Here is a 24,554-nt window from a genome sequence, read left to right as displayed (position 1 = left end):
CTATTCCAGTGAAATGGAGCGCACATTTGAATCTGCACAAGAGTATGGCAGAAATTATATACATGTTTATTCTATAAATCCCCTTTCAGTATTATCTGTCACAGGGCTGCACAACAGAAATATAATGCAAGCCACTTATATAATTTAAAATCTGTAGTAGCCACATTCAAGAATAAAAAGAAATAGGTGAAATTAATTTTAATAAACGTATTTGTTAACCCACTATATTCAAAATGTTATAATCTCAACATGTAACAAACATAAAAACTTCCAATGGTATATATCACTCTTTTCTGGTTCTAAGTCTTTGAAATCCAGAATGTGTTTTTATATTTATAGCACATTCAGTGTGAAGGAGCCATACTTCAGGTACTTAATAGTCACATGTGGCAAGTGGCTACTGTACTGGACAGAACAGATATATAGGATTGCTTTTATGCTTTTATAGGGACTCATTTAGCCAACACATCTTATGTTGTGCTGTTACAAATAGAAGTATCCCAGTCTAATAGCTTACTAAATGTTTAACCTAATGGTCCAGGGAATTGTGATTTTCTCACTCCCATCCCATGAAGTTTATGAAGTAGAAAATGCATTAAAATTCATGTCACCAAGAATTTATCCATAAAAACAAAATACAGAGTAAGTAATTATTTGCTCTTTACCTTTCAAGTCATTTGACCTGAAGTCATTAAACTCATTATTAGTTTCAATCATTATATGTAGTACAACAATGATAACAACTACTTTAAAATGCTAATCAGCTACATACTTCATTTTTTTAATTAAAAATATTATTTTAGACAAATTACCAGTGAAATCACTTGTCTGAGTTACAAGACTCTGAAAAGACTGGTTCCTTGATAGCTGCCATTGAACAAATGATGAATGAACTATTATACTGGAGTTTGAAGTTTCTTCAGATATTGACTAGTATAAAAGACACATTTTACTTGGAATGTTTTTACTTTAAATCTTACCCTGAACATATAGCATATAACATACACACAGAAGTAATTAAATCTTACTTTCTAACCTTTACATCCCTCAGCAACCTATTCACCTGTATTCCACCTACCTCTTCAAAACTCATTTGTCAAACATTTAATCATAATCTTTAAGGAAGTTAAATAGGTTGTATAACAAAAGTTCATTTAAAATCAGTTGTTTGGAATTTGAGACTTGTAAAAGCATATTACGGATATCTTGGAAAGCCTCCCCAAGAGCCTATGTCTTTAAAAGTGTGTATTCGTAGTGAAAAAAATAGTAAAAACAGTTTTGCAGGCATTGTAATTAAAGCAAAAGATAATGCTACTGAATAAAATAGTGTTGTTATATTTACCTCAAGTACTGATGCTTAATGACAGTGCAGACTTAGAGGAAGATGAAGCATTCTGTTTTTTTATTTTTTTTATTATGTAAGTTTCAGGTATACAGCTTTATAATATGACATATGTATTCACTACAAAGTGATTACCACTCCAGGTCCAGTTACCATTCATCACCATACAGATGACCTCTTCATTCACCTCACCCACTGCCCAAACCCCTTCTCCTCTGGTAGCTGCTAGTTTGTTCTTTGTATCTACAATTTGTTTTTGTTTTATTTTGTTTGTTCATTTGTTTTTGTTTTTGTTTTATATTCCATATGAGTGAAATCATGCAATATTTGTCTTTCTCCATGTGATTTATTTTGCTTTGTATATAATCCACTCAAAGTCCATCCAAAGTATCACAAATGGCAATATTTCATTCTTTTTTATAGCCAAGTGGTAATCCACTGTATAAATACACCACAACTTCTGTATCCATTCATCTATCACTGGATACTTAAGTTGTTTCCATATCTTGGTTATTGTAAATAATGCTATAATGAACAGATGGGTACATTTATCTTTTTCAAATTAGTCTTTCTTTGTTCTTTGAATACGTACCCAGAAATGGAAGAGCTGGGTTATATGGGGATTCTGTTCCTAATTTTTTGAGGAATCTCCATACAGATGAGTTTTTGATCAAAAACCTGTTTTATAATAGGTATATGGGTTAATTAACAGAGACTTTTTGATGATTCTGAAAGGTAGTTGTGGGTTCCTTCAAAACGAACTAGGGGTGGTGGAAGGGGAGGAGGGCGGGGGGTGGGGGTGAATGGATGACGGGCACTGAGGGGGGCACTTGACGGGATGAGCACTGGGTGTTATTCTGTATGTTGGTAAATTGAACACCAATAAAAAATAAATTTATTTTTTTTTTTAAAAAAGGAATGGGAGAAAATAAGCTTCTAGGGTTAGACAATTCACAATACAAATCATGGTTTCTCCATTTCCTAGAATGTAACCCTGATTTTCTCAGATGTGAAATAAGAATAGTTACACCTATTCTGAAGGATAATCACGAGGACTGAGTTAAGTGAAATAATACAGTGTTGAGCACAGAAACAGGTGCCCGGCAGCCTTAGTTCCCTGCCCTTTCATCTTTATTATGTTTTGTTATCAGTCCAAGATATACCCCTTTACTTTGGTAAAGTAAAATAGTGCTCCAAGCACCACCTGTTACCCATGAGTAGAGTTTGTTTCAAATGAAATGAAAGGAAGGCAAAGATAAAAAGTACAGCAGAGAGGGACTTAAGAAAAGATTTTTATGAGATTACTGAGCAAATACCAGAGAAGATAGAAGAAGAGGGGCAGGGGAATGGGGTTAGGATTGCCCAGGATAGAGTTCATTGGGCTGTAATCATCGGGAGGCAGGAAAGGTTGTTGGTGTCCTTGCAAGGGAATAAAGGCTATGGTGGAATTCAGTGTACGATTGTCCCATACAGGCCTGGCTAGCTTGGGTTTCTTGTACTAAGACAAGGTTGGAAGATATGAAGTGACCTTAGGGCAGATGTAATTAGGAGAAGGAGGTCTGCCATCAGCTGTTCATATTGCAGGACCTATCAGGAAGCTTGTAAAGCCCGACAAATGCCAGCATTTGAATTTCTGAAATCTCTGCTTCATATTTTTTCATTTGTGCATCGTCCAAACTGAAAGCTTTTCTAGTATAATGATAAATTGTCTAATATGGCAATGTACACATTGAAAATGGTTCAATCAGCATATGCTAAGTAAAAAAATAGGAAAGTTCCTTAGACTTATTAATATAGTACTTAATCCTCTACGTTAGTTGGGCCTGAGATGAAAAAAAGAAAAAGCCTTCCACTGTGCCTTGAAGGTGATAAGGAAACACCTAGAAAAAAGGTAATCTCCACGGTAATCAGAGCTTGAAAGATCAATACTCACTTAGAAACAAATAGGTTATCAATTTCTGTTCGTACTCTACCTCCATCACAGCTGGAGGCCTTCAGGAATAATGAGAATATATGTCAGTAATTGTAGTATGTGACCCGAAAACAGTTGTTAATCAGATCTTTTTAAAAAGCTACTTAAAACTGCAAAGTGTGGAATTCTTCAGTATTCTCTGCTGTTGGTTGCCACCAGTTTCATAAATTTCATGACCAGAAATAAAAGTAATTCTTTAATTTCGGATTTCTTTTTACTATGCCCATCTCTGCTATTTTGGGCATACCTTTGTTAAGGTTTGAAGACCAGGAAGGATTTTATAATTTAGGTCGAGATAGAGATAAACCAGCTTTTAGTGGCTGATGATAAAAAGTAAGGCTTTGCATGTATAAATGGGTCTTCACTCACATCTGTGTAATAGATTAAAAAATCATAGAGACAAGTGCAATCTTTCTAAATTAATCTCTGCCTATGACCTGCAGAGAGAGAGAGAGAGCAAGAGAGAGAGACTGCAAAAGAAAACACGGGACATCGGTATCTGAGAATAATGAAGAAGCAGATTCTGCAGTTACAACTTTTTGGTCAAATGAGTAGTTAAGAACTGACAAAAGCTATTTTACTCTTACCCAGCTATACTTAATCTCCCAACAGTACTTGTATGTTTAGGTGCATTCAAGAAACATTTATTAAACACTAACTATGGGGGCACCTGGGTGGCTCTTTGGTTGAGTGTCTACCTTTGGCTCAGGTTGGATCCAGGGGTCCTGGGATCAAGTTCTGCATCAGGCTCCTCACAGGGAGCCTGCTTCTCCCTCTACCTGTCTCTTCCTCTGTGTGTGTGTGTGTGTGTGTGTGTGTGTGTGTGTGTGTGTCGTGAATAAATAAATGAAGTCTTTAAAAAATAAAAAATGAGAATAAACACTAACTATGAACCAAGCATGGGTACTTGGTGCTACGGATACAGAGATGGATGAGACCTAAGGCACTAGGGGTCTGGTCGGGTTGTCTGGTAGACTGCAGTCTAGTGTGAAACCCAGCAGTGAATAATTTACACAGTGCATAAAACTGTGAAGTGCATAAAACTATAAAGTGCATAAAACTGTAGTCATTTTTATAACTGTGTCAGGTGAGACACTTCAAGCTTTTCCATATTATTTAATTGTGTTTAATTCCCATAATCATCCCCAAGATGGTGTCCTTCCCATTTAACAGATGAAGGACCTGGAAGCAGGGACTTAACATAGCTACATAGGTAAGGTTAAATAACTTGTCTGAAAGAAGTTATTGGTTTGTCCCATCAAGATTCGAACTTATATCTGTCATATTTCATTCAGTTTGCCATTGCTACTTCTAGAATTTTTTATCCCCACTTTAACTGAGTGATAAATACCACATTAATTACCTAATGTTTAATAGTAAGCTAAAACTGTGCAAAGCAGATTAATTAGAGAAGGACATCTCAAAAAAATTTTCTTCCTAACTTAATCTCAGTGACATCTATTTGTCTTTCATACCACCTAAAATCTTAAAACAGCAATATGGGACTTCGTGGATGCATCTCTGATTTTCAGGTGAATCCATAATACAGCCCTTCTCTAAATATTGTTTTATCATTCTTCATCCTATCTCTTTAATCATGGTTTCCTGTTGTCTGATACTGAACATGAAAAATTGGTGATCTGTTACAAACTTATAACATTGATGACATCCAGCCACACTAAATTTCAGAAAGAGACTGAGGAAGATGAATGGTTGTAGCTGTTGCCCAACAGCTGGCCCCTATGGCTCATGACAACAAAAAAGTTCAAAGGGACGAAGTCATGTTTCATAGATATAAAAGAATTAATAGGGATTATATATATTAAAGAAAACTAGCTTTTCAGAAAAATGTCCTGTAGATTTCTTAGCATTATTGAACCTAGGGGTGACATGTCATTCATTCTAGACCTAAGAGAGAATTAAACCATGGAAAAGGAAATATATATTTGTCTGTGTTAGACTTGTGGTTAAGTAAGAAATCCTTGATGAGAATGAATGCTACTCAGAAGTAAATTTAATGATATCAGAAATAATGCCTCTCTCCCAACATAAAAAATACACAAAAAGCATTAAAATTCAATGCATTAGGATCGTGTAATAGTTATTCTAAGGTTTCCTGCTACGGGAACATGTACTGGGTGGCAGATAGTGTGTTTCTGTGAGGTGACAGTGACAGAAAGGACTAGAGTTTATCTAGTCTTATTTGCACTTGATTTTATTTCATTCATTTCTTTGCCAAATTATACATTGAGCAACTTCTGTGTACGAGGCATTATTCTCAGTGTCGGAGATAAGACAGTGAACATGATAGATGATGGAATCTGTTTATATGGTGGGGGGAAGATAGACAAGTTACAAATCACTTATAAAACAGCGTGACAAGTGTTTCAGTGATGTATTTAGAAAGTATAGGTTGTATTTGAGTATACTGGAGAGCTTGGCAAATCAAGGAAGATATTTCAGGAGAAAAATGACACCTTGGCTGAGGCATAAAGGATAGAAAGAACTTAGCAAAGTAAGGTTGGTGAGGGAAAAGGATAAATTGGTACCAGGCAGAGGGAACATCACCTACAAAGGCCAGGAAGTGAGAGCAGTGTGGCACGACTTTAAAATGTGAAGAAGGGAAGGTGAGAGATAAATTTCCAGATCATTCGAGATCTTTTAAGACCAAAAAAAAAAAAAAAAAATGAGTAGTTTAGAGTCTCTCCTAAGAGCTCTGAAGAGCTACTGAGAGATTTTAAGCAGAACTCTGCATTTTAAAAAGATCATCAGACCGTGGTGTGGTACAAGTACTTTAATAGACTTTGATACGTAATCTCAGATGGCCATTCCCTACTTAATTCCACAGTGCAGTGAACAGTGCCGGAGTGATTTTCGTAGTGCAGTGTTATTATATATGGCCTTAGTTATCAGAAAGAACATCTGAGTTATAAACTGATAATAATGCAGAAGCATTCATCGTCAAATCACAGAGCACTAGAGCTCCATCGTCTTACGGATCAGGAGTTGGAGCCCAAGAAGCAAAATGGCCTCTGCCAAGGTTGCGGAGCAGCAGTGCCTGAGCGGCCCTTCACGCGTGTCCTGATTCCTCAGCATAAGCATCTTTCCGGGACCTTGCACTGTTTCTACCTCACAAGGGGTTCAAAGACAGTCATATTTTACAATGGAACAAGGCAGCTGTGTTCAGGCGGGTCAGATTCCTGATTCTTCTTCTTCTTCTCGCTTAGGAACCTTTCACAACCTTCTTCCTCAATGCAAATGATGGAAAGTTTGACCATCCAGATCGAACCTTCTCATCGGTTGCAAGGTCTTGGAGAACTAGTCAGAGAGATACTTCTGATGTAAAGGTAGGTTCCTTTTATTTGTTGATGATAATTTAATTTCAAAATATGCTGACATCTTGATTTTTTTTAATTTAATTGGGTGTGTAAGACATTTTATGCTGCGGTTTTGTTCCATCATATTTTAAAATCATGCAGTACAACCAACCTAAAAGAAGCTAGAGGAAATAATTTTGAGCATCACAGAAAATGATTCAAAAATCATTTATTCAGTTAAGGTGTTCTCGTAATTTCAAAAAATTCTATCTAATTTAGATTGAATAATCTGGAGATGGAAAGAAAAGGCCATAAATTGCCTTTCCTGCTGTTAACTCAATATTTGGCCCATTCCATGAAACACAGCAGGAATTGGATTTGACCTTAATGTGTCATATTGTTATAGCTTGCGCAGCTCTGGGTTTACGTAGCCTGGGGCAATTAATAAAGCATTAATGACAAGACCCATTTAAAATGTAGGCTTTTCTGTACAGCCCTAGCTTTTACTTGACTGTGCCTGAGGATACTATGCAACAATACACATTAGATTAAACCAACACACACACAATACCCAGGAACAGCCAGAGAGCAGAGTAATGTTGGTACTACTTAACTATTGTTAAATACAAAGATCTGTTATTCATTTATATGGGCTTTTGTTTTTTAAGAAAAGGTTATATTTAAAATAATATACATTTGTTCTCTCATTTTTCTCATTCTTTTCTCTGATAGTGAGATATGATCAGGTTATTGCATGGGTATACATGTTACTTTCTAAGGCTTCTTTCTTCAAGGCAATTTTTTCCCTATCACTGTCACTCATATTGTTCAATGTAAAAATATTATGGTATTATTCCATTTATGGTCTTAATCCAACAAAAGGCTGTGAATTAAAGTCAAAATTATCATTTTCATATTTATGCTTATTGCAAATATTTTTAAAGGCAATTACAATGTTACTGAATTGTAAGAAAACTAGATGAATACAACTTTGTTCTGTTCTTTTTGAAAGCAGGAAACAAACTAAATGGATCCAAGTAGTTTGTAGCTTCTCTATTTCGTTTGTTACTATCAAAGTTTGCATGAATGAATATTAATTTGTACATATGACATAGTCATATTTGGAAGTTAGATAATTTGACATACATTCTTACTATACCAGACTCATAAGGCATACAGTTTTCTCCTATCAGCCTTATTTCACTGAGGAATTAAACTCTAACATACCCATGAGCCCCCATTTAAACTGACTTCCTTCCAATGAAAACAACGAGAGAATCCATTTCTTATTTCATAACACTTCGAAAATTTACACAGAAAGTGAGGAGTCCAGCAGCTTCTAGAACTAGCCTAATATTCACAAAAAGCACTCAATAAATATTTTGTGTTTGTTTGAATTAAACATTATTGTCTATATTTTAAGGCTTTCTGTCATATATAAGGTTATACATATCTTAATTCAGAGAGGTATACACACTGTATCAAGTTATTTCAAGTGAGATGCCTGCTCACCCTTATTAGACATCATCACAAAAAAGAAAATTGGCTTTTCAGCTTAATTCAAAGATCTACCCTCACAAACCCACACACAGATCAGAGTTAATCATTCTAATTTACATAAGTAGATACAGGTTTGGACTTTACTTTCTATCCTGAGAACTTTATTGATGCTTCCCATCACCAAAAATATCTCACCAAGTTACAGGTCAGTCTCTGATGACCAGTGTTCATACCAGGCTTTTCCTTCTAAAACTGCTAGGATATTTCCTACCCAGAAAGAGAGACAGAACATGAAGACTCCTAACTCTGGGAAATGAACTAGGGGTGGTGGAAGGGGAGGAGGGCAGGGGGTGGGGGTGAATGGGTGATGGGCACTGAGGGGGGCACTTGACGGGATGAGCACTGGGTGTTATTCTGTATGTTGGCAAATTGAACAATAAAAAATAAATTTATTATTAAAAAAATAAAATAAAACGGCTAGGATTTCTCCTGGAGTTTTCCTGTTCTGGAACTTTCAAAAAACACTTACGTTTTGTTACCAATTGTGTTCCTTTGGTTCCTGGGGGTCACATCATCAAGGACAAATACCAATGTGGCTGTCACTAACTGGGGTGGTTTTTATTTTTTATTCTCAAGCTCTGTGCTGAGTATAAACAGGACCTATTCCCCCACCCCCGGACTTAATTAGTTCATAAGAAGCTCATTTCCCTAGCTTGACATTGCATGGATTTTTCCCATTTTCAGTTCTCTTTCATATTTTATGATAATCTATCTTGAATATCTTTCCACGTAGACCCTTGCTTTTTCAAGGCTGCACACATACATAATAATTTATGTAAACAATCTCCTATTTATGGATAGTTTGTCTTTCTCTCTGTTACTATTAAACACAGGGCTGCAGTAAACACCCTTGCACAGTGATCTTGATGAACTTTGTGTATATGTGTAAAGGATAATTTCTGTTAATAGCTAAATAGCTATATACATTTTTAATTTTGAAAAATATTGCCAAGTCATTATTCTCAAAGATGATAATTCACTCCCTAGAGCAGTATGTGAGGATGCCTCCTTCCCTACGCCCCCCTCATCACTATCATAATAAACAGTATAATTTTTGCTAATCTGGTGAGTAAAAATGGAGTTATCTTTGTTTGGGCTTGCATGTCATTAATTGTGAGTGAAATTGAGCATTTTTTATATATTGATTGACCGTAAACCTACTCATATCTTTTCCCTTTTTTTTTAAGTTGGGTCAAATATCTTTTTCTTATTGATATGAAAAAGATCTTTGAAATTGCATCAAGTTGCATTACAAGTATAGCTTCTCAGTCTTTCTGCTTTGCTCTTTTTCAAATATGTTTGTGTATGTGTCTGTATGTCTCTGTGACCAAATGTATTATCTTTCAGAATTTGAGGATTCTCACTGAAGAAGTGTTAGAGAGATTTTTTGGTAATACTGGTAGTAACTTGAAATTTTCTAAATTCATGTATTCATGTTTAAATATATTGATTAAAACACATGGTATTTTTTTCCGCTAAAATAATACTTGATTTAACAGGGAAGAATATGTTACCAAGAGTAATAATAGTTTTGCTAACTGGGTGTTAAAACCTAAGCTTTTGATTTCTTATCCCTAAGCTGTTGAATAAAGCACTGGATATAATTTTAAGGAAATGCATTTCCATTTGTGAAGAAAAGTTTGTCTGCAATATCTAGTAACCTAGATATTCATCTAAAAAAGAACTAGAATAGAGTAGAAGGTTTCATTCTGTCTCTACTAACATCAGTCTCTTCTTACAGTAATGCATACAAGCTGGGCAGAGATGGAGTGTTGGTGAAGTGACCTTTCAGGAGCCAGGTCCCCTCTGTTAAGTCAGACTAGTTAGTTTTTACTTTATTTTTATTTTTTTGTATTTTTCTTCCCTAGCATAGTCTTGGTAACAGTGACATTCAACTTACTGAAGTTCTTACACTAAGATTCCTTAATGCCTTCAAAAGTTGTTATATGACTTTTGAATAGCTATGGAGATGTCAGAGAAGGTAGCTGTGACAAAATGTCATTAAGGTGACATAGTGTAAATTAATACAGTTAATGGAGGTGCTCACCACTGACTCATTGACCCATTATGAGCTCTTGTGGAATTAACGAATGCCAGGGCATCAATCTTTTGAAAAAAAAGGAAAAGAAATGGCAGCTTTAAAACCTTTCAGTGAATTATATTAGAAAAGTGAAAACGTCTGTGTTGGATTTGATTTCACTAGGAAGCCATAAAATGGTGCGCTTTCTCAGGAAAATATATTAAACCGAAATGTCAGATCTGATGCAATAGGTATACAATTATCATAGTGTTAATAGTGGTCTTCTATCACTCTAAGACATATTTTCAAGTCCAATTTCTCAGCAGCTTGAACTTGTCAGAAGCTTGTAAATTAGAAATTGTGTTTGAGGATATTTTCTTATTATTGACAGAATGCATATAACACTATTAACTGTACCATGGGGTTTCAGTAGAGCTGTTAAAATAAACCAGAAATCACATTTACAGACACAAAATGCCTGTTATAATATTCATCTTGCCATTTCTTTGATAGTATTTGATGTCTTTCTGCACTGTTTTTCATTTAGGAAACCCTAAACTACTTGGACTCTTTCCTTAAAGAGAGTGATTAACAGAGATCTATCAAAGGGAAGAGAGTAAGCAGGAGAGCTCTTACCCAAAGTAGGCAAGTTGGTGCCTAAATACCTCTGAAGGAGCACACTTGGAAGAGTTCTTGCTTTCTGAGTGGTTCTCAAGTTTTCAGACGTGCTTTTTTTTTTTCCTGTCATTTACTTGATAGTCTTTAGAACAGCCTTGTGAGATAGCTATCATTATTCTTGTTTTTGTAAAGAAGATTCCCAGATATTAAATGGCCTGCCTGAGTTCACATAGTAGGTAAGGAGGAAGCCAAGGTCTATTAGCACCAAGGTCTATTAAGTTATGTGTAGTGCTTATTCATTGGCAGCATGCTGCTTTAATTCTTCTGCATGATCGTTTAATCATATCCAGCCACTTTGACTAGTTTGGAATGATTGATCAATCAAGTTTTACTTTAGTCATTTATTGCTGTGTAACAAACCACCGCAAACCTTGTGGCTTAAAAAAAAATAGCCACTTATATCCCTAGATTTCTGCAATCAGACTAGGGTTCATCAGGTACAGCGTCTCTAATCCATCTGGGGTCAACTGAGGTGGCCTGTCTGGATCTGGAGGATTCAAGTAATCACTTACTTACTCACTTATCTGTTGCCCTAACAAGGATGGCTGGAACTTCTGGGGCCTGGCTGGTCCTCTCTTTCTCTATATAGTCTTTCTAAGAAAATCACACCTTTTTTCATGGTGGCTTGCTATCAAGAGGATAAAAAAAGAGGGGGGACCTGCAAGGCTGCTTAATGCCTAGGCTTGAAATTCACGTAGTGTTACCTACACAGCATTCTGTTGGTCAAAACAAGTCACGGGGCCAGCCCAAATTAAGGAAGGGGAGAAATGAACTCTACTTCCTGTTGAGATGAACAGCAAAGTCACATTGCAAAAGGACATGGAGGTTAGAGGGATTTTTTATGGTGCTCTTTGGAAATAGTCTGCTAAAGTCCTCTCTCTGATCACAGTTCACATTCCTCCTAGATGCAAAATATACTCAACTTGCTAGCCACGTTATAGCATCAGGATCAGAATCTAGTATCTCATGGTCTGTATCAGGTCCAGATACAGAAACAATGCAGAAATTTCTAATTTGAATATCTGGAAACTAGAGAGACAAGTTATCTGTCCCATGTACACTCACCATATGGTGGTAAGCCAGAAACAGGTAAACCTCAACGGATTCTATTCCAAAGGAGGGGATGTGGAACATACAGAGCAGTGGCTAGTTCATGGCAATTGCAGCCAGGCACATGTTGCCAGTTTCCTGGACTCTGGGTACAGGTCCTCTGGGACCTTGACTTTGTTCTCTGAATCAGCTTTCTTTTCCATAAGAAATCACCCGTTTGCACTTGGGTGATTTTCTCTAAATGCTTCCTGATCGTAGAAAGTTGGGGCCGAGGCATCTTTTAACTGCTTTAAAATTCTGTGGGCTTTCTATGTATCAGATTGTAGTTCATTATGAGAAAAAACTTGCACCCAAAAATCCTTTTGAGATAGGATCCTCATGGCTGGGAGTTAAGATGCTGTTTATAATGCCCTTAAGTTTCTTAAAATCCCTTTGTGTAGCTGAATGAGTCTACAAACCTTAAATGTTTCTGAGCACTTATAAAGGGGCTTATAGTCATGCCCTTTACCCTCTGGCCACATTTGATTTGTACCACCTTGGAATCTCTCCCTCTCTTAAAAAAATAAAAGATTCTCTATCTCCCTCACCTCACCTCTCCCCCTGCCCACTCCAACACACACACACACACACACACACACACACACAGCAACTATTTATTTGTTGACAGTTACACACTTGGAGTTAAAGCCAGCAAAGACCACTCAAGGCTGAGCTGCCTGGTGACAGCTGGAGGGGTGTGGCTGAGCGAGAGAACCCAGCTTGGTTTTCTTTACTCAGGTGTTTTGTGTAGCCTCGGAGCTAGTCAGGATAGCTAGGGACTGTCCAGACATGTCTGTCTCTTTCCCCGATCATCCCAGCATGGGCAACCCAGGTGGCTCAGTGGTTTAAAGCCTCCTTCAGCCAGGGCATGATCCTGTGGAGACCCAGGATTGAGTCCCACGTCGGGCTCCCTGCATGGAGCCTGCTTCTCCCTCTGCCTGTGTCTGCCTTCTCTCTCTCTCTCTCTCTCTCTCTCTCTCTCTCCCTCTGCCTGTGTCTGCCTTCCTCTCTCTCTCTCTGTCTCTCATGAATAAATAAATAAAATCTTAAAAAAAAAAGTCAGCCAAGATAGCAGAAAGAAAAATCAAATTAAAAAAAAAAAAGCACTTAATCATCTGAACTGTCTACACAGGTATTCCTTCAAACAGAAACATCCGAAGTGACAGTTTTGTTACTGGTTTACAGGGTATGCTTCGGTAGTGGGTAACTCAGCAGCAATATTTTTGATCTGCATCAAAAAAAGTCGATAGAATGAATAGCTTCTAAAAGGTATTTTGCAGACAGCTGCTAAATGCATTGTTTTACACATTATCACCATTTAATCCTCACATCTACCCAGTGAGTTCATTGCTATCATCATCACAATTTTGCATATGAAGAAATTGATTTTTTTTCAAAAGGTTAAGAAACTTGCCCAAGCTGGCAAGATGTCCAGATTTAAACTAAGATCTGTGATTCTGATGCACATAAAGTAGCACTTCCTGGTAGAAGGGATAATCTCCAAACTGCCTACCTGCTCTGTCTCCCTCTTACCTTCAACTCACTGCTTGCCCTAAAGACCTCTGCTTAAACTAACACAGCTTGAAAATGATGGCCTGCAATATTGTTTTTATCACTGTTTCATGCCTGAAATTCAGGAGATGGTAAACACACAGCAATAATTGATTTTTTTGTATCTCACACGTTTGCATTGAGCATCTTTTATGTACTAGGCACCGTTCCTAGCAAGTGAGTGGTGTGAACCAGTGAGCAAAATAGACAATGACTCCTACGGTCATGAGATTTCCAGTGTAGTAGGACACAGGAGCCTAATATATAAAAGAAGAAAATTATAATTGCTATGCAGAAAATCAAAATAGGATAAAATCATATAGAATGACTGGGTTGCTACTTCAGAAGGCAAAATAGAGAATATATAACAGTAGAGACCTTGGATTTAAAGTGACTGATTTTGATTTAGGGCTTTACCACCTATTTCTAGCATAGTCATTAACAAATTACTTACCTTCTCTTTGCCTCAGTATTCATGTCTAGAAAGTGCATAGAATGAGAATACCCTCCTCATGAAATTTTTGTGAAGATTAAGAAAAAAAGATATAGGGATCCCTGGGTGGCGCAACGGTTTGGCGCCTGCCTTTGGCCCAGGGCGCAATCCTGGAGACCCGGGATTGAATCCCATGTCGGGCTCCCGGTGCATGGAGCCTGCTTCTCCCTCTGCCTGTGTCTCTGCCTCTCTCTCTCTCTCTGTGTGACTATCATAAAAAAAAAAAAAAAAAAAGATATAAAGCACTTAGGACAGTGCTAACACATAGTACAAGATACAAGTAAATTCTACCTTCTGTTGTAAGATTGAACGAGCAGAAATAACATTTCAGCTGACACAGATACAGTTATTGTCATCTTCTTGGACGTCACAGTTGAATCTCAGAGATGAAACTCTCTTCATTGGCTCTATCCAGTCTTGAGGCATTCTTCCAACCATCTGCTTATTGCCCCAGAACATTTCTAGTGATATTAAAATAACTTTGCCTAGTATCTTCAGTAGCTTAGTATTTAATGAGTGCCTGCTGCATACAAAGTATAACACCAAGAGCTATGAGGGATTCAACAAAATAAGATGAACCTCACAAAGTAAGGCTTGAAAATCTGCCTTTGTCCAAAACGTTATTAATACAAAACCCTAGGGCTTTGTTGTCTTTGTGAATCTAATTTAATGACATTCAGAAAAATAGTATTATAGTGGTAAGTAGGTTAATAATAACCACATAGTTTATGTGCCCCTATACCACAGGAAAGAATGGAAAATAATATATTTTTATATATTGAAAACATTATAGAGCACCAAAGCAGTTGAAGATAAATTAAGACTCTGAGCTGTTTAAACAAAAAATAAATCTTTATTGCTGTATCCATGTGGATATATCTGTCCTCCAGGAAGCTTAGATAGTCCAGTTCTAGAGATGAGACATGAACACAAATAACCTTTGAAAGGCAGTAAGGGAAATCCCTGACTTATGTGAGTCTATGACATATAAATCACCGTCCACAAGGAGCGACTGCATGAGCTTACATTCTTTCCCCCCGCTTCTGGACCGTTTGCAGTGCTGTTGTTGTGCTCTGCCACATAAAGGATGGGTAATGTGCAAATAACCATATTCTTTACCTTTCTCTACACCTTTTACTAATTGTCTTGTGTGTTCCCAAACTGCACAGTAATATCAAAAGAAAACTATTATAAGTTTTATCTTAATGCATTGAAATAATAAGTTAATAATTATTGTCTCGGTCAGCTTAGGCAGCTGTATTTTACCATAAATTAGGGAACTTATAAACAACAGAAATTTATTTCCCACAGTTGTAGAGGCTGGAGATCCAAAACTGAGGTGCCACAATAGTCAGGTTCAGTGTCTGGTGAGTGTCCAGGTCCTGGCACAGGGGGCCATTGTCTTGCTGAGTCTCACATGGCTCCTCAGGGCTCCTATAAGGACACTAATCCCACTCGTGATGGCTCCACCCTCTTGACCTAATCTAATTCTAATTACCTTCCAGAGACTCCTCCTCCTAATACCATCACAGAGGATAGAGTTTCAACATTTGAATTTTTGAGGAACAGAAACGTCAGATCATAACAATTATGGACTTCTGATGTGTACAAATCAATGAGAATAGCGATGATGCTTCACTTCTACCTTCTGATCAGTGATCATACACCTTTACCAAATTGCTCCTTCAAAGCAATATAATATACACCACCGTGCTCATTCAGTCCAGAAATCAGCTCATTATGGTTACTGCTGATAGAATACTTCTGAAGCAGTCTTTAGCTCCTGTCTTGCCCATCAACTAAACTGTATCACGATTTGCAAATAAGGATGTTTGTTTATCTACTGGTTTTTATTTCAGCCCCTTCTGAATTTTCCCTTTTGCATACAGGTCACTGAAAATTTACACAAGTTTCTATTAATCTCACCATAATTTTCCTTTCCTACCATCTCTTGTGGCCTCGATGCCTTGTACATAGTTTGTTGTTAGTGGATGCATATCACACAGTGTGAGCCACTTAATTCCCTCTCTTCTTTGCACACCCATCCTCTCCTCTGTCACAGGCTACTAAAGTCCCACAACATGTCCCCTTACCACAGCTCACACCTGCCCTTCCTCCCTTCCCTCCTGTTCCCCTTGCTGCTTCCACTTCCCCTTCTCGCTGCATATACATAGACACCCCGTCTCTCTTCTCTCCAGTCCATCCTTTATTTTAACACCTCATTTCTTGTTGTAAAACAAGTATGCCCAATAATACAAAATCCAAATAGCTTAGCTTGGCGTAAAGCTTCCTTCATCACCAGGCTCCATATAACTCTCAGCAGCCCACTTCCCATCTCCCTCATCCTGACCTGTATCCTCCAGTATATCTATACTCCACTGTTCGTCCTTATCACTTCTTGATAATACTTTCTGATGATCCTCCTGCCGCTTCCCCCTGCCTTTATCTTAGCTGTAGTGAATTCAAATGTCTGGTGTCCAGTGAACTCTTTCCACACTTGCCTTGAGTTCTCTGCCTTCTCCCCTGTGCTCCCTCATCCTTGGTTTATACTTCCTTCAAGCTATTATTATTGTGTATTATAACCATCTGTTTGTGCATTTACCCTGTAGACAAGATTATAAATTACTTGAAATAAAACCATGTCCTGTTCATTTTTTTCTTTCTTTGTACCTGTCGCAGTGCCCCATACTCAAATTTTATTATGTTTTATTTTTCTTATGGTTCACATTTATCATCATCAGAATGGATAATAATCAAATTCTCACAGAGCATTACTAAGATAAACACCCACTTATGCTATAACAGACAAATGTTGGTTTTAGCAGGAGAACCCAGGTTTTGTGTATGCTTTTCTTTGAAAGTTAGTAATTTGATTTATTTGAAGGCATTAGTGTTTGGTGTTTTTTGTTTCGCTTTGTTTTTTAATTTTTCTGTGGATCCCTAGAGAAGACCACAGCAGGAGTTGAATTTCAGGCACTACATTATCAGTGTTGATCATGTTACACAAATAAATGTCCTTTCACTTTTCACAATACAAAGTTAATTTAACCCTCATCTTGATATTTGAAAAGATAATTTTTTAAATCATTGTATAGATGGTATACATAAAAACTATAATGGTTTTTGTTTTCATTTTCTCCCTTGCATAAAAAAAGGATCATAAAAGCAGTTCATTTGTATATCAGATTTATTCTAAAGAAGCATAAGCCTCATGTTAGACATTGTGCATCAAACACAAGTTTGCCTTGAATCAAGTTGTTTATGCCATCTTTATATACATGTAACACAGGTTGTCTTTGCATCCAATTTATTAAGAACCATTCCATTCAGGTACCATGTGTTACCTATTTAAAACTTACTGTCACGTTTTATATAATCTTTTCATCGTGCTTAGTGATAGTACAGAAGTAATTAATTTTGCCAAATTATGAAATAAAACTATTAATCTTTTATAAAAATCATGTAGCATAATTGCCAATGTGATCAAAAGGAAGAGTAGAAGATATTACATGATTTTTAACCACTACTGGCAACAACTTTTTTTTTAAGTTGGATAGTTCCTTAATATTCAGAAAAGGTTGTTGAGCACAATAGACTTGTAGATACAGCTTTACATACTTGTTTAATAATGATGTTGTGAACTACTGTTGATCCTATAACCCATTTCTCTAAACCAATTATGACAATATAAGATTGAAAGTCTTATAAATTATCAAATAAAATGTTCAAGAAAAGTATTTGTCTTCTCTTTCCTTCTCTCTTTTTCTTTCTCTTATGTAAAGAAAATAAATTGGAGAATAGAATTAGATAATAAAGAATTTAAGTAAAGAAATTGTTTAATTCAGTTTATAGTTAACAAGTTACAATAGTTTTATTCAGCCCATTTTTAAAGTGGTTTAATACACCATGTTTTTATTCCTGACAGGAACTAATTCCAGAGTTCTATTACCTACCAGAGATGTTTGTCAATAGTAATGGATACAATCTCGGAGTCAGAGAAGATGAAGTTGTAGTAAATGATGTTGGTCTTCCCCCTTGGGCAAAAAAACCTGAAGACTTTGTACGGATCAACAGGATGGTAAGAGATTCTGTTTTTGCTTGAGTAGTCTTCAGGAAGTAAAAATATTCTGTTGTTTTCTTTTGTTTCCAACTATTAACAAATTGCCATTTAACATCCATAAATACAAGTTAAAAATTTAAGAAAAAACAAGGCAAGCATTTTACTATTGTCTTTTGACATCTTTCTTTATTGTGAAGTGGATTTTTCTTTCATGAAGACTAATAAAGGAATGGTAATTCAGTTATATTTGCTCCCTTAGGAGAAGACAATCAGATGAGCATCTGTTGAGATATTCTAAAATGCTTGAAATAAATGTCCATTTCTTATTTTTGTCTACTGGCTAAATCTCTACTCTTTTTTCACTCATAAAATATTCAAAACAAAATAATTTATATTTAGAACATATTTGCATGCAGGAACTCATAAGCCATGAGACATACCTTAAAATATACTTGTGGGGACCTGGGTGGCTCAGTCAGTTTAGGAGCTGACTCTTGATTTTGGCTCAGGTCATGATCTCAGGGTTCTGAGATTGAGTCCCTTGTTGGGCTTCTGTGCTGAACATGGAGCCTGCTTAAGGTTCTCTCTCTCCCTCTCCCCTACCCTTCACCATCCCCACTATGTGCTCTGTTTCACTAACTCCCAATTTTTTCCAGCTGTCTTATAAATGTATTTTATTTTGTTTTTACACTGTATGTATTTGAATCAGAATCCAAAGTCCACATTTGCAATGGAGCTCTCCTTAGTCCATTTTTTTGGTAAGACTTACATAATTGACGTATGTCACATAGATAGATTTTACATACCATACAGTTCACTCATGTAAAGTAAAAAAAAAAAATGGATTTTAATTTATCCACAGAGTTGTACAACCATTACCACAATCAATTATGAATATTTTTATCACCCCATAAAGAAACCCAGTACCTTCAGCATCTTCCACAATTTTCCCTAGCCAGCCCTAGGCAACTAACCTTTTGTGTCTCTATATATTGATTCTGGACATTTCACATAAACAGGATCATATAATATATGGTTGCTCCCTCTACTCCCTGATTTTGTGTGTGTGTGTGTGTGTGTGTGTGTGTGTGTGTTTGAATTTCACTGTCAGTCTCATGTTCCCTTCAATTTTGGAACTATATTTTCTGTCTCTCAGAAATACTTTACTTTTAATATATTTTATTTTAAAGCTGTTGCTGATGTGGTCGGCCTGTGCTTAAAAGAACTGTATATGTAATCTGCAAACTGGTCTCCCCCTTTTGAAGGAGTGTCATATATTGCATGACTTGTAGGTATTATTTCTGTCACCTTTTAATCTATAAATTGGTGCTTCCAAATAAGTGGAGTTTTATCATACTATCTTCTTGAATAACAGATTTCTTCAATTTATATTTTTTAATGTGAAGGGTTTATACTTAAGTAATGCAATTACACTTCTAAAATCTCTACTTATTTTTAGATTTGGTCATCCATTTCCATACGACCCTTACATATTTGAGTGCTGGCTATACTATCAATGTAAGGATACCAAATCTACAAATTCAACCCTAGAAACCTGCCACATATCAGTAGCTCTCAGTCACATCATTACGCTGTACGTTCGTAGAGCCCAGAACTGTGCCTGACAAAGTGATTGGTCAGTAAATATCTGCTGAGTGAATGAATGAATCACAGAGGGATAATAATCGCAATGATTTTAACATGTTGTCTAGTTATGTCCAAACTAGTTAAACTGAATTCTACCTCTGAAACTAATTAAAAATAAATAAATAAAATGAATGAATCCTACACTCAGGCAAAAAAAGGAACCAAAATTGTTGGACTAGATTTTTCTCTTATTCATGCTATTGTACCCAACTGGTTAAACAGAAGTTTTCATGTGGGTGCTAATAATAAATACTATATTGGAAAGAGTATGACTTAGAGTTTAGTAATTTCCTGCTCTTGAACCTGGGTTCTGCCATTTACTAGCTTCATTGCCCTGGGTAAATTGTGGAGCATCTCTGGTCCTCACATTTCTCATCTTTTAAATCATTATCATAAAATTCATTTGCTTTCAGTGTACAACTTAATGATTTTTAGTAAATTTATAGAGTTGTGTGACAGCCATCACAATCTAATTTTCCAAAATTTCCATCATCCCAGAAAGATCACATGACCATTTGCATCCTCAGGCAACCTACACCTACCTCAGTCCCTACGCCCACCTCCATCCTCAGGCAACCACTAATCTACTTTCTATCTCCACAGGTTTTCCTTTTCTGGACGTTTTATATAAATAGAACTGAATGATATGTGTTCTTTAGTATGTGTATTCTTTCACTTAGCATAGTTTTGGGGATTAATCCTTGTTGTAGCATGTATTAGCACTCTGCTCTTCTTCCTAATACTATTCCATGTATGGATATGCCATGTTTTTCTGATCCATTTATCAGTTGGGTTTCCACTCCTTGGCTTATAAATAATGCTGCTACGAATACTCACATACAAGTCTCTATGTGGACATATGTTTTCATTGCTTTGGGGCATATACCTACAGTACAATTGTTGAGTAATGGTAAATTTATGTTTAACTTTTTAAGAAACTACCTATTTTGCAAAGTTGATTATACCTTCTTATATTCCTACTAAGGATGACTCTTTCAGTTCCTCTATATTTTCACCAACACTTGTCATTGCCTGGTTGTTGTTTTTTTATTATAACCATTCTGGTGGATATGAACTAAAATCTCATTATAGTTTAGTTTCCATTTTTCTAGTGACTAATGATGTTGAGTGTCTCTTCATATGCTTTTTATGCTAGAACATTTTTACATATATCTTAATAAAACATTAAGTAGTGATTTGTTATAGATACAACCTTTGTGTTCCTCATTAGTGAAAGAAGTTCATGTGCCCCTAGAATTAGTAATTTCGTTAATGATATGCCTTTTTCAATAAAAAGAAAAGGCAGTTGTGCTCCTAAAAGCAAATCCCCAAGATAGCATCATACACAGAATTTCTTGAATATAAGAAAAGATAATTATTATGGTTAAGAAACCATCAGATAATTAGTATTATATAAGCTGAATAACCAAGATCATACACACTTGACTAAATTTGCAGAAAAATCACAAGGCTTCATTCATCTAATCGGATGGATAGTAATATAATACAACTAAATAAACATTCCAGATAAAGGAAGTTTCTAGATTTTTATCTAAATGAAAACTTTTTTGGAGATTTATTATTTTTCTAAACTTTATCACTACTTGGTTCCCTATCCTCTTATACAAAAGAGGAAGCTTCTCTTTATTATCATGGGTATCCATTATTATTCTATGAAGGATACAATTCTATATCTATTCTTTTTCTGTTTCCTTCTTGAAATTGTCCACCATCAGCACACTTCCTTTTATAGCCATAGTAATTAGAATTTGTTGCTTAAAATCCCCTCTAGTCTACAAAACCAGTGAACCAAATGTATCAAATGATAAATATGAGTCAGTCAAGTGCTAATTGGGGTCCTGAGGAAAATGTAAACTCTGTACCTTTGCTAGAGTGACTGTATCTTCTGCTTCAGGTCTCATTGGTCACTGTCTGATACCTTCCAGTTTAGCAGTGAAATACTGAAACATGAAGTGACAAAATTCTACCTCTAGTAAGTGGAATGTTACTATAGACCATAGCCAGTTTATACCTAACCGTCCTTACAGCTATATGGCTTTCTATATGGCTCCTTAGTTCTCTGAGGTAGCTGCTTACATTTTTTTTCTCTACTGTCCTCATTCCAAGACTTACTGTTTGCATCTGCTACAGATCAGGATATATATACCCTAATGTTGGTCAACTCACCCCACACCCCAATCATGGTCCTCAGGCATCCCAATATGAGGGTCAACCAAGATACAATAATGTCAGTGATAGTCCATATAACCTATGGCATTTTTGAGTGTTTATTCTTTGTCAGTTACTATGCTAGAGCTTTAGGCACAGTATTCTTTGAATCCTCAAAAGTCTTTTAGGAATTATCCTGAAACCCAGGGAGGTAAATCACCTTCCCAGATATCACCTACTTACCAAAGTGGCAGTGTTTTTATCCAATGTCCAGGATATAATACTGATTTAAGGAATGTGGAGAAGGGAGAGGAGAGGGAAGGGAATCATGTCTTCTAACAGAAAGCCAGTACCTTGCAGTCAGTGGAGGAAAAGAAAGGAACAAGTGGGAATTGACTCAGAAGAATGTTCCAACCCCAAAGGCCATGCAGACCTGACTTTCTGGGATCCCATTTCTACCTCTTTCTCCCCCAGCCCTTACCCTGAAGACTCTCTTCCAAGCTGGTAAGACCTCTGCATAGAAGTAAGAAGTCCTAGGTCCCACTGCATAGCAGTTGTGAGAAGAAGGCTATCCTTTAACTCTGCAGATGGTGGAAAGGTACACTTCAGAGTTGCACACAGGATTTTAGAGCTAGGACAGACCTTTATTTGAGTAAGGAGACTGAAGCCCAAAAATCCAAGTGGCTCACCCAAGGTCTTAACCCAGTGCTTTTTCTAATGCCATGCCTGGCATTGCAAATTGGACTCAATGTAATATCCCCTAGACACATTGATAGTCTCTAAAACTTTACCTGCAATTTGAATTAAAGGTGGCTTTATAGGGACACCTGAATGGCTCAGTGGTTGAATGTCTACCTTTGGCTCAGGTCGTAATCCCGGGGTCCTGGGATCAAGTGCTGCATCAGGCTCCCCTCAGGGAGCCTGCTTCTCCCTCAGCCTATGTCCCTGCTTCTCTCTGTGTGTCTCTCATGAATAAATAAATCAATAAAATCTTTTAAAAAATAAAATTAAATTAATGTGGCTTTATAGATCGACTTGAGAACCAAAGCCAATTAGACTAATGCTGTTTTCAAAATACCACAATGAACTTAGGAATAGTTATCTGTAAACTATTAATATCTATTCGTGAATGACCCCCAAACACCTAATTTTGACTGAGACTTATAATTGAGTTTTAAGTTATCTGAGTTGTTCATATGATCACCACATAAGATTTTTAAAAATCTCTTTTCCTTAGAAATACTTGATTCTCACCAAATGGTTTCATATCATTTAGATCTTAAGAGAATTTAGCAGACTGTTCATTGAACGATACAGCCTGAGAAATGATTCTGACACTCTAAAGACAAGTTAAACTCTAAAATAGATTTTCCCTGTTACTTTAAGAAAGAAATAAAATTCATAAATACAAATTTTCAGTGGGAAATTACTTTATAATTATTCAGAGTACTTCTATTGCATATAAATAAAATACAAGAAATCATTTACTATCAGATAACATAATTAATTACCTGACTTCTGTTTACATACCTCTTATATCTTGTCTTTCTGTCAGCTTAAGTGCTGCTGAACAAACTTTAAGACAAAATGCAGTTCTTCTTTAAAGTAAATCTCGGGATCCCTGGGTGGCGCAGCGGTTTGGCGCCTGCCTTTGGCCCAGGGCGTGATCCTGGAGACCCGGGATCGAATCCCACGTTGGGCTCCGGTGCATGGAGCCTGCTTCTCCCTCTGCCTGTGTCTCTGCCTCCCTCTCTCTCTCTCTCTCTGTGACTATCATAAATAACTAAAAAAATAAAAAATTAAAAAATAAAGTAAATCTCACTGTTTACTATCAATGTAAATACATTTTTATCGAGTCAAGTGTGTCATTAAGCCAAGTACCTATAGCGTACTAAGAACCATAAAGATCGCATATAATATGTTAAATTAACTGTCCCTCAAATATGCTCTCACATATTCAAAAGAATTAAGTTTTATAACTGACAGAAACATAAGGAATAAATATGTGTGCATTTCTGAAGATATCATAAAACATTTTCAGAAATGCATAGTACTTATTTGTAGCTCTTTTTTTTAATTGAGGTGTAATTGGCATATAACATTGTTTTTATATATTATATATTTCATTTTATTATAATAACAAGTTCCAACTTGTTTTTGTGAAGAAATGAAAGAAGCAAGGCACTCTTGTCTTCTAGGCATTAAAGAGTCAGGTAGGACTTTAACAAAACCCTGCTCCACGGAGTGAGAGGCTCTACACAAAAATCTGTATATTTGGGTAGAATCCAACTGCCCCAGTCTTGGTTCTCTGCAGCACCAGGATGCAATGCCAGGTGAAATCGGCCATATGTAGGAAGTGCCTGCTGGCCCAGAATAGATGGCTTGCAAAGTGTTTATTCTTCCTGTCTTCTTTCTCTGTCTTTTCCTTGAAGGAACCCTACAGAACAGGAAGGGAAAGTTGTCATGGTATCAACAAGGTTCTGCATCTGGAGCCACAATTCTAGGCTGCATGAGCATTAGAGCTAATGGGGCAGTGGGTGAGTGCTGCCACTGAGAACAGTGCTAGGCAGCAGAGCACTCAAAGGACATCTTATGAAAAGTAGCTGTGTGTCTCCTGTACTGCTTTTCTTAGCTCACAGTGGTCCTTCTCAGTACC

At 36.6% G+C, this 24,554-nt stretch overlaps 1 protein-coding gene across 11 annotated transcripts in view; it reads left to right on the top strand.

Annotated features, from left to right (window-relative positions):
• The window catches only part of NBEA (neurobeachin), a 668,634-nt gene that overhangs the window by 581,185 nt on the left and 62,895 nt on the right, over positions 1–24,554 (top strand). For all 11 annotated transcript variants that reach the window (XM_077868099.1, XM_077868094.1, XM_077868093.1 and 8 more), the window contains 2 exons: positions 6,542–6,661; positions 17,948–18,100. In XM_077868099.1, the coding sequence (XP_077724225.1) occupies positions 6,542–6,661; positions 17,948–18,100 (273 nt within the window). The remainder of the gene's footprint in view (positions 1–6,541; positions 6,662–17,947; positions 18,101–24,554) is intronic.

Source organism: Canis aureus, chromosome 24 (assembly GCF_053574225.1).
Source record: "Canis aureus isolate CA01 chromosome 24, VMU_Caureus_v.1.0, whole genome shotgun sequence".
In the NCBI taxonomy this organism is placed as follows: domain Eukaryota; kingdom Metazoa; phylum Chordata; class Mammalia; order Carnivora; family Canidae; genus Canis; species Canis aureus.
Note: the sequence above shows the minus strand (reverse complement) of the source record. Positions and strands in the feature narration are given on the sequence as shown.